The sequence below is a fragment of the Sturnira hondurensis genome, unplaced genomic scaffold, assembly GCF_014824575.4.
Source record: "Sturnira hondurensis isolate 20B ecotype Veracruz unplaced genomic scaffold, ASM1482457v3 Scaffold0005252, whole genome shotgun sequence".
NCBI lineage: Eukaryota > Metazoa > Chordata > Mammalia > Chiroptera > Phyllostomidae > Sturnira > Sturnira hondurensis.
In genome coordinates, this window is record NW_028077883.1 from 1,158,825 (window position 1) to 1,170,718 (window position 11,894).

An 11,894-nucleotide genomic window follows, 5' to 3' on the forward strand; every position below is an offset into this window, starting at 1 on the left:
GAGGTCTCAAGGTGCCTACTTTGAAGGGAACTGAGGCATCATTGTCCTAGGTACAATGTTTCTTGTATCTTGTATATTCTTCAATAAATGTCTCTTATTTTTCATATTACATCGGTGGACACCTTCTGGACAGACCTTGTACTATATCCCAGGAGAAACAGATTCTTTGACAAGATTTTCACACAGGAAATTTATTAAGGAGTGCACTCAGCAGTAATGTTTATGAGGAACTGAAGGAAATAGGATTTGGTACAGCTAGAAGTTGGCCTGCAGTGTTTTGCAGACAATTTTTAAAAAATGTACAGTTCAGCGGCGGGTTCGCGGAGATCAGTGGCCAGCGGCATCGGGTGCCGGGCCGGCGAGCGTCCGAGGTGGTGCGGGACGGTGCGTGGCTGGGGCCATGACGGGCAATGCTGGGGAGTGGTGCCTCATGGAAAGCGACCCCGGGGTCTTCACCGAGCTCCTTAAAGGATTCGGTTGCCGAGGTGCCCAAGTAGAAGAAATATGGAGTTTAGAGCCTGAGAATTTTGAAAAATTGAAGCCTGTTCACGGGTTAATTTTTTTGTTCAAGTGGCAGCCAGGAGAAGAACCAGCAGGCTCTGTGGTTCAGGATTCCAGACTCGACACGATATTTTTTGCCAAGCAGGTAATTAATAATGCTTGTGCTACTCAAGCCATAGTAAGTGTGTTACTGAACTGTACTCATCAAGATGTTCATTTAGGAGAGACGTTGTCAGAGTTTAAAGAATTTTCACGAAGTTTTGATGCAGCTACGAAAGGTTTGGCACTGAGCAATTCAGATGTCATCCGACAAGTACACAACAGCTTCGCCCGACAGCAGATGTTTGAATTTGATGCAAAGACATCAGCCAAAGAAGAAGATGCTTTGCACTTTGTCAGTTACGTTCCTGTTAACGGAAGACTGTATGAATTAGACGGATTGCGGGAAGGACCGATTGATTTAGGTGCGTGCAATCGGGACGACTGGATCGGCACCGTGAGGCCCGTCATAGAGAAAAGGATACAAAAGTACAGTGAAGGTGAAATTCGATTTAACTTGATGGCCATCGTGTCTGACAGAAAAATGATATATGAACAAAAGATAGCAGAGTTACAAAGACAGCTTGCCGAGGAGGAACCCATGGATACGGATCAGGGTCACATGTTAAGTGCTATTCAATCAGAGGTGGCCAAAAATCAGATGCTTATTGAAGAAGAAGTGCAGAAATTAAAAAGATATAAGATCGAAAATATCAGAAGGAAGCACAATTACCTGCCTTTCATTATGGAATTGTTAAAGACGTTAGTAGAACACCAGCAGTTAATACCACTGGTAGAAAAGGCAAAAGAAAAACAGAACGCAAAGAAAGCACAGGAAACCAAATAAAGAAGATGCTTTGGGATGTGCACACATTTCTGCTTCTGCATTTATTTCCATGGGAAGCATTAAGTATAAAGAACATTGAGCAACACCCCAACTGACTCTGCACGTTTGGCAATAGTACCGGTCTGTTTTGTCTTTAATGCATGGACCCACAAACGTTTCCCTACCTGCGTCATGTGCATGGAGTGCCTATTAAATACAAATGATGCTGAGAGTGCTTGCCCAAATTCCATTATTTGACAGTGGACCTGAGAACTTCTGTGATTCCCTGCAGATATAGCTACTGTAATGGACCTAGAAAATGAACACATGGTATTCTTTACCTGTAATTGTTAAAATTAATCCTTTGATCACTTAGCTCTGTCAAATGCTTAAAGTTTATAGATGTCAGATCTTGATTGAACTTGATCTCTTGTTCTCATCGTTAATGGGAAAAAATCAGTATTTCTGTCTTGCATAATTAAATATTTTGAGGATTTTAAAACTGAATTTTATGTCCTATATTAATTATTTGGAAAAATAGAATTTTAATGCAGGTCATTTGCAAAGGACAAAAGTACAGTTTCTAGTGATTTTCATTGCTGCCAGTAGAAAAAGTAATAAACATCCCAATTTTATTTTCGCAAAAAAAAAAAATGTACAGTTCAGTTTAAAGCTTATCCTCATTGTTTTGTGTTCCACACTTCTTTCTTTCTCTTTCTCTCTTCCTTCCTTCCTCGTTTCCTTTCTTCCTTCCATTCTTCAGTCCTTCCACACTCTTTCCTCTTCCTTACTTCTTTCTCTCTCTCTTCCCCTCATCTATCCATCTATCCTCCCTCCCTTCCTCCTCCTCCTCCTCCTTCTTCTCTCTCTATCTCCCTCTCTCTCTATATATATGCATGTATATATATGGAGAGAGACACATATATAGATATATATTGCTAGCATCTTATAATAAAAACTAGTCAGAAATAATGTCACCCGAATCATTCATATTAAAGCAGCACCTAACTAGCAATCACAATGAAGTTTTGCTTATCTTCTCAGTGAAATGCCTCTGAGGAATAGACAGCTGATAACTCCAATAACAAAGATTCAACAGAAAACCTAATGTAAGATTGTGTTAAAAATTAATTGTTATTATCCTGAATAAATGGGTATGGATTAATTGAAGTATACCCAGACTTGAAACATGACATATCTTTCTTTCTTTTTTATGAAACAAAATACCTAAAGAAAAACAAGGATATGATTTCTCATTCTTTCTCCTATAATCTGTACATTGTTTCAGAAACTTACAGAAAAAATAAGACAGAGAACTAGTCACTTATCCCCTATAATTCTTAGAACTTCTTTGCTGCTTTGTGAGGCAAATATCAACTTTGATGTTTTTCTTCCCATTTCCCCAACTACCATCATTCTATATCTAGGGAAAGACTGCTATTCTCAGAAAAACAACTCTCAAAAAATAACTTCAAATGAAATAGGCAGCTTATAGCTAATACTAAAGGAGCAAGCCCACTCAGAGCACTTTCTGAGCTGTCCTCGACACAGAGTCACAAAGCAGCGAGACCATATTGGAGAATCCATCAACCTGGTTCACATGGGTTGTTCTGCCCTCGAGATTACCTAAGGCTCTGCCCCATCCAACTTACAGGTGCACTTTTCTGCAATAGGCCATGCTACTAAAACAGGAAGTCAAAGCAGCTCTGCTGAATTCATAGAAAGAAACACATGGAGACTGCCAAGGAGAAGGGAAAAAAGATGGCCCAAATGAAAGAACAGATCAAAACTCCAGAAAAAGAACTAAACAAAATGAAGACAAGCAAGCTAATAGGTGCAGAGTTCAAAACACTGGTTATTAGGATGCTCAAGGACTCATTGGGTACTTCAACAGCATAAAAAAAACAGGCAGAAATGAAGGTTATACTAAGTGAAATAAAGGAAAATTTATAGGGAACCAACAGTGCAGTGGGTGAAGCTGAGAATGACATCAATGATTTGGAACATAAGGAAGAAAAAACATTCAATCAGAACAGCAAGAAGAAAAAGGCATATTGAGAACGGGTAAATAATGAAACAAGAACTGTAATCCTAAAATATCATACAGTCATCAAAAACTGTTTTTGTGAGAAACATGATGCATAAATGATAGTATAATAATTTGGCTTCAGAATCCCAAGATATGTTGAATAGGCTTGGAAAGAATAAACTTTATGCAATTCTCTTTCTTAATAGTTAAAAACATAATATACTATTCAATTTTTGACATTAGATAAATAATTTAAGGAATCTCATTTGAAGAGTATAAAAAGTTAGCAATGATATAATTTAAAAGAGAATATACCTTCTATAACATGGATAAAATATTAAAAAGTCATACATAGTGGAACCAGGGGAGGGAGTTGGAGATGGCTGGGGTGGGGAGGAGTGGTGGAGGGAAAATGCAAACAACTGCACTTGAACAATAGAAAAAAGAAAAAAGTCATATATAGGAGAAATAAAACAATACAAAGAACATTATAGACATGTAAGTAAATATATATGAAACAACTATATGTAAATGACTTAAATTTTCACATAAAATTACATCTGCATAATAATAATAATCGTTTCTAAGTCTATTCAATTCACAAGTTTCATACTTAAGACATAACAAAACACACTAAATATTCAAGGAAGGAAGAAATTACATAATGAAAGAAAACAAACATTATATGCAGATGTGCTTGCAGGAAGGAGAGAGGCCCTGGTAAAAGCTTTGAGTTACGAATGTAAAGGTTAATTTTCTAGGGGTAAAACTGAAGAAGAAATAGACTGTACATCACTAAGGCTGAAGCTCAGCTATATACAGACTTCTTAGTTCCTGATTATATTAAGATGATTTGCAAAATCTGGTTTCCTAGGCCCCTGGCAGAAACAAATTTAAATCTCCTAAATAGAAAAATATTGTTATCTAGATCTCAAATATTTTTACCTTTTTGATTAATTTTTAGATTTATGTTAACATAGAGTGGAAAAAATTCTCATTTACTTGTTTGTATTCTCCCCCCTTATATTCTATACATACGTACACAGTCTATGTATATATATGTATGTACAGGGTTCAGCACAAATAATGCCCCTTTTTTATTATAAAATGTTTTACAAAATCATAAGCATGTAATTCTGTAACAACAACATCACACTCAAGCACACCATATGACATTTTAGGTAAAATGTTCGAATTAAAACTGTAAAATTATTACACCCATATTATTACCCTACCAACCACACTCAAGTGGGCATTACTTCCACTGGACACTCTGTGTGTGTATATGATACACACACACACACAGTATGCATGATATACACACACACACAGAGCATGGAGCCAAAAGTAGGCTTATAGTTGTTCATATGGAAAATAACACAATAATAAATAATAATACAAGAATAAACTCTGTTTCATGACTGTAAACCTACTTTTTTTTAAAGATTTTATTTATTTATCTTTAGAGGGGAAGGAGAGAGGGAGAGAAACATCAATGTATGGTTGCCTTTTGTGTGTCCCTTGCTGGGAGTTGGCCTGCAAGGAACCAGCCTGCAACTCAGGCATGTGCCCTGACTGGGAATCGAACCGCGATCATCTGGTTCGCAGGCCCGCGCTCAATCCACTGAGCTACGCCAGCCAGGGCTTGTAAACCTACTTTTGCCCCATTCTGTATTTGTTATTAGTAATCATTAACAGCTGGAAGTTATTTTTATTACATTTATTAAACAATTCAGTTTAAAGTCCAATTATTGATTTTATTCACCATTGTTGTCCACAGATGAGCTTGAGACAGGGGTGGGTAGACCCAGAGTAAGAAAAGAGCTGAGACGGGCTCTCCCAATGAAAGAGCAGATTCCTCCCTGAGTAGCAAATCTAATTCTTAGATTGACTATGGGGTGAATCTTTTTCAGAATAACCGTCAAAGCCAATATGCTGACTTAACTTATCTGTGTTGAACAATCTGCCCCATAGTTTATCTGACACCCAGAGTCCAGAAAAGAGATTTCTTTATGAAAAGATTCTAATTTTGAAGGTAATTCTGTTAGACCCTGCTGAGAAGCACATCTGTTCTTTTGAACTTTCATATCGCTTGACTGAATATGACTGTTTTTTTTTATTTTCTAGATTTTAAAAAGCTTACGGTGAACTTTAGAAACCATTATTAACTTGCTATATTGATGGTATCTCTTTCATTATTTATTTTACTCATATAAAGTGAAAATCTATTAATTTTATCATTTCAACTCATTTTTAAAACTTCCTCCCATCAAATGTCCAGTGACACTAAAATCTAGTAGTTACAAGAAATGAGAGGAAAGTGCAAAGTATAACTCAAAACACTCATTCCTATATCATACTGTCAGTTTACATCCAAAGATACATTACCCACTAGGGCCCATTTATTGGAGCAATTGTGTACCTATGTGGTCATTAAAATTTTCTGTGTAAGGTCTAAGGGATCTGTGGGGAACTCTATTTGTCACTCTGGTTCCCTTGAACTCTTTCCTTTTCCATGAGAAAACACTACAGAATAGAAACGGCCATATAAATTGACATTGGGGGCCCATTCCCAAAGATTTCTTGCTCGAGCCAAAGAAGCCATTATAGTTGCCACTCACTACAGGGATTTGTGCTTTGAAGAACAAAATATCAAAAGTGAAATTAAGTTGTAGAATAAAGTGTGGTGAACTCCAGTTTTACCACATCAATAGAAATGACCAAATGCTTTTGGTACATTTCTTTATTTTCCTTTTATTCAAAATGGAGATGTCCAAAATTAGTTTTGGTAATCCTTAATTTAAAACTGAATGAATTTTATTTACTGTGGATATTATATTTTCACTTGTATTTGTTATATATTTATTCCATTTATTATTATTTATTATTTCACTTATTAATTTTTCACTTCAAAACACCAAAGTCAGATAAGTCTCATTTTAATACGAATTGCTTAGTCATTAGATATTGGTAATCATTATTATAATCTCATGGGGGAGATTTTAGAGGTAAACAGAAAAAAAGAGAAAATAATGTGATATTGAATTATATCAAGTTTTATCCATTTAAAATAGTTTATGTAGCCATAACTACATTTTTAATAAATCTAAAAACTAGATTTTTATATAACTCTAAAAATTGTTTCAATGCTGCCAACATCAAGTTTCTTTTTACCGTATTACCTGGTCTTATGTTCCTTTCTTTTTTTTTTCTGTAGGCCTGTTTATCATGTCTTTTTAAAACACTACTATTTTATTAAAATTGTATAAAATATTTAAGCTAGGTTTAAAACCATCAACATGACTAATATAACAGTTGATTTATTAAAAGATGTAACAATGGCAGACTAGTGGTTAGAGCAGTGAATTATTAAAGATTATTAATGTTTTGAGATTTAGCCTCTGGGTACTTGGTCACATTTGTGTCTGGGCAGCAATATTCGCAAGATTTCTGGGCCAGATGATAAAACAAAGAATTTTAGAGGTAAAGAAAACCAACAGCAAAGACATGAGCTTTTAGTTGTCTTATTCTTACTTGGTAGTTCAATTAGAGTAGTGTAAATTCAATACTATTAAGCACGGATTAAATTTACCTGATATCCACAGATTTCCAACTCATGTTTTTTATCCCAGTATAATGGCTAAGTTAGCTTGAAAGATGCAGAAACAATTCAAGTGTCCACAAGTATCTCAGTTTTAAAAATTAAATCATTATTTGTAAGCGTATAAATTAAGACAATGTTTATATGAGTTCCTTTACATGGGAGTTTCAAACTATAAAATTTAGATATCAAGAATAGCTGAGAAAATTGAATCTAGCTCTTTTGAGGTTTGACTAGTTTCCAAATCTCAAAAAGGAGTGCTGAACTAATGTTCAGATGACCACAATTTTGCTTCCACCTCTGATTTGGAATCAATCACTCCATTATCAAGTGTATTGTTAAATTATTCATCACAGAGATAGTGTCTTCCTAAAATTTTATTAACATGATAGCTATGCTATGATGTAAAGATTAGAAAGTCAAGAATTTATGTAACATGTTAATTTTAATATTTTATTGGAATATACTGCAGGTGCCTTGTTTAAATAAAGCTAGTGTGGTTTGTTTAAATATAACATTTACTTTAAATATTAAATAATATTTGAAAAATAATGATAAAGTGATTTTTGGAAGACAAGATGAAAACTTTTTCTTTGTGGTACATTGTAGTGAGCTTTTATTTTATATATCTTTGGTAAATATGGTCGTGGTTATACCTAACATTTATATTTTAAGAAAGGATAAATGCAGAGGCAAAAAAAATAAATTTTACTTTGAGGTTCTGAAGATGAAATAGTGTAAAAATAGAAGCTGACACTATTGGCAAAGTTTTTGGTGCTAATTAAGTTGTGGTCTACTGGTTCCCATATGGTTTGCTCGGCTGCCACGGTCCCTGGCCTGTCATCTCCAGGGCTTTAAAGGAAGCATGAAGGAAGTGGAAGCCCATGTGCCCATGGTCTAATTTGACTCGGGCTGTTGGCCTAAGCAGAAATTAGGCACTTTACTTGTTCATTCTATTTTCTTTTGTCAAATTATTTTTTATCTTTTTATAAAAGCATCAAATATTTTTAAGCAAATATCTTTGCCTATAGTAAAAATACTGTAACTCAGTAAGTACTGATATGAATGTATTATGTATAATATGCTATGCAAGGTAATGAGGAAAGAGCTAGTATCGTTCCTGCTCTCAAGAAGGTTCTAATATTGTAGAATGTACTAGGCATGTGAACAAATAATTATTATAAATGTCATAGTAGTTTTCAAAGCAGGTATAATCATATAATCAGGCAAATCAATAATAAATAGAATGATTTCAGTAAATATTTAATTCCACATCTATTCATTGTCTCTTGAGCAACAGGTAAATTGTTAGTCATTGGCAATACACTGTCAATATTTTGCACAAGTGAAAATGCATTGGAAAATATTTGGAAAACATATAAAATTGAAAAAGCTCCTAATTATTACTTAAAGGTCAAATAAAAATGTTGTCATTCTTATTTTTTAAGACTATTGCCTTATATCCACCATATCAAAGGTAACTGTTTTTAGAAATGTCACATCACATGAGACTCAGGCAAAAAGTAACATTGGTAATCACTAATATTTAAATTATAAAGTATAAGATCTGTGATATGTTTGCTTTAAATAACTTAATTTTGAGAAGATGCAACATTCCTATGGAACGTTCAGTTTTTCTTTGTAGAACCACACTAATCATTTTGGTGACTAGTACTTTGGAACTATCAAAGCGAGTGTACTCTGATTTTTTTTTTCAATTAACCTTTAGGCCTTCTATATTGCTAATATTTTGTTTAATTATCTGAAAATGAATGAGAAGTATAAATTACCATTATAGTAATGATTTATTTAAATATATTTTGTTGTATCACACTTTTTTTGCTTTGTGAATTTTGGCATCATATGTTTAAGTATGTACAGATATTTATTATTGCTATATGATTTAGCCCTAGGAAATCAAAACAATAAATTTATAAATTCTGTTTTATTTGTAGTATGCTCTAGTGTTTACTAACACTAATGATAATATATCCTCCTCCTCCCTCCTCCACTTCCTTTTGTATATGTCCATTCTTAGTCAATTAGAAAACTTAAAATTTATCTATATACTATTTAATATGTTTATATGACAGTTCTTGATTTGTAAGCCTTAAAATACATATCTATTGATATTATTTGACTAATAGGAAATAAAAGTAATGTATTTGCTCCATTTTTATACTCTCCCCCTTTTTATTTTATGTTTTATATCACTTTTATCATAATAAACAGGGGTAGGCAAAAGTAGTTTTATAGTTGTTTACATGGAAAATAATACAATAGTAAATAACACAGGAATAAACCATTTCACACACAATTTCAAGCCTACTCTTGATGTATCTTATTTATTAATTTATGAATATTTTACAACCTTTCATCTTGAGATAAATGCCACTTGATTATGGTGTGTGACCTTAATGCATTGCTGGATCCAGTTTGCTAATATTTTGTTGAGGAATTTAGCATCTATGTTTAGCAAGGATATTGACCTTTCTTTCTTTCTTGTGTCTTTACCTGGTTTTGGAATTAGGATGATACTGGCCTTGTAAAAATAGTTTGGGAAGCTTCCCTCTTCTTCTTTTTCTTGGAATACATGTAGTTTCAGAAAGATACCTGTTAGTGCTTCTTTGATTGATTGGTAAAATTATCCTGTGAAGCCACCTGATCCAGGACTTTTGTATGCTGGGAGTTTTTTGATTATTGCTTCACTTTAATTAGTTGTTATCAGTCTATTGAAGTTTTATGCTTCTTCCTGATTCGGATTTGGAAGATTTTATGTTTCTAGTTCATTGCTTTTAGAGATAGATGAAGGGAGAGAGGAAGGGGGGGGAGAGAAACATCGACGTGAGGAGAAGCAGAGAAGCATTCATTGGTTGCCTCCCATAGGCTCTTAGACTGTGCTTCATATGCACTGGGATTGGGAACTGCAGTCACAATCTAAGGAGGTGTCCTGACTGGGAAACAAACCCACCACCTTGTGGTTGCAGCACAGTGCTCCCACCAACTCAGCCAGAATGGCCAGGGCGGACATAACATACTTTATGTTGAATTTCCATTTGTATGTTTTGCTTCCATGCTATGTTAATAGTCTCGGTTGATACAAGGACACTGTTAGTTTTATTTTTTCTCCAGCTTTATTGGAGTATAAATAAATTTTCATTGAATGTCTGTTTTATTTGATGTAAGTATAGCCATTTCTGCTCTGTTTTGGTTACTATTTGCATGGAATATCTTTTATCTTTTTCTACTTCTTCACTTTCAGCCTACATATGTTCTTAATGCTAAACTGAGTCCCTTGTAGTTGGCATATTCTTGGTTCTTTTTTTAAAAAAATCCATTCAGCCACTCTTTGTCTTCTGATTGAAGATTTTAATCCATTTACATTTAAAGTATTGGCAGGAAAGGAGTTCCTATTGACATTTTATTGTTTTCTGACTGGTAGTTCCTTTTTCTTCTCTTCCTATTTCTTTTTGCATTTATTTTGTTGTTGTTGTATGATTTTTATTCCTTTAGCTTTTGTGTAGCTATTAAAGATTTTTCTTTGTGGTTTTCCCAAGGTTTACATAAACATTTTTATAACAGTTTTTTAGAGATTTTATTTATTTATCTTTAGAGGGGCAGGGAAGGAGAGAGGGAGAGAAATATCAATGTAGGGTTTCCTCTCGTGAATTACCTACTGGGAACTGGCCCACAACCCAGGCATATGCCTTGACTAGGAATTGAACTGCCATTCTCTGGTTCGCAGGCCTGAGTTCAATCCACTGAGCTACACTAGCCGGGGCCAACAATTTTAAGTCTATTTTAAGGTAATAACAATTTACTTTTAGTTGCATACAGACACTCTATACTTGTACCTCTCTCCCTCCATTTTTTGCTATTAATGTCACACTTTACATTTTTATAATACATACATCCATTAACAACTAATTGCGGCTATAGTTATTTTTAATATTTTGGCTTTTAACTTTTATACTAGAGTTAAAATTTGTTTACATAATGCCATTACAGTGTTAGAGTATTTTGAATTTAACTGTGCATTTGCCTTTACCATTGGAATTTATATGTTTATATATTTTCATGTTGCTACTTAGAGTTCTTTCATTTTAACTTGAAGAATTCCCTGAAGCATTTCTTGTAGGAGGGTCCAGTGGTGGTGAAGTCCTCAACTCTTCTTAGTTTTTGAAAGTCCATCATTTCTGAAAGAGAGTTTTGCTGAGTGTAGTACTTTCAGCTGGCAGGGTTTTTTTTCTTTCAGCATCTACACATACCAAACCTCTCCTCCACCTGGTGACTGTCATGTTTTCCTGATTCTTTCTGGTCCCTATAGTCTTATATTCGTGTCTGTACATTTAAAGAAGAAAACCTCTATTCTCTTTGCAGACTGCTTTGGGCAGATGAAGATGTACTATTGTTGTTTCTCCAGGCTGATGGGATTATCCCCAGACTTGCAGTCAAGCTAGACTGGGGCCTGGCCACCTGGCTGTTGTTGGGTTTACAGTGGGTTGTATGGTTGGTGAACCTATCTCCAGGATCAGGTAGTCCCAGATTCTGTCTGATCCCTGGGTAGATGGAACTACCCCTTGTTCAGGAGGGTATGCTTTAGGGTTCACAGTAGGGTCCCCAGTTGTTGGGCCTGTGACCACTTTATAAATGGCCTTAATTCCCACCACGTTCTTGGGGAAAAGCTCCTGCTGATCGCTCTGTGAGTCCTTGGGTCCTGACTGTGACTGAGGCTGGAACACTAAGTTCCACTGATGTTTTAGGATCCACAGCCAGGACTATGATCTGCAGACCTTCCCCTGAAGCATGCACAGGTGTGACCCTCCCAAGTCACTTGGCATGTGGTGGCACTGCTGGCAGAATCAAAGGCAGATGGGGCTGTACCTGAGCCAGAGGGT

At 35.0% G+C, this 11,894-nt stretch overlaps 1 protein-coding gene across 1 annotated transcript; it reads left to right on the top strand.

Annotated features, from left to right (window-relative positions):
• Positions 1-386: 386 nt before the first annotated feature.
• LOC118987312 (ubiquitin carboxyl-terminal hydrolase isozyme L5-like) lies at positions 387-2,020 on the top strand. The gene has a single exon (XM_037046381.1). The coding sequence runs from the start codon at positions 401-403 to the stop codon at positions 1,385-1,387; it is 987 nt and encodes a 328-aa protein (XP_036902276.1). The 5' UTR covers positions 387-400; the 3' UTR covers positions 1,388-2,020.
• The last annotated feature ends 9,874 nt before the right edge of the window (positions 2,021-11,894 follow it).

What these genes read in the sequence shown, in the direction of transcription:
- LOC118987312 (XM_037046381.1), top strand. Translation starts at nt 401, where the DNA reads ATGACGGGCAATGCTGGGGAGTGGTGCCTCATGGAAAGCGACCCCGGG.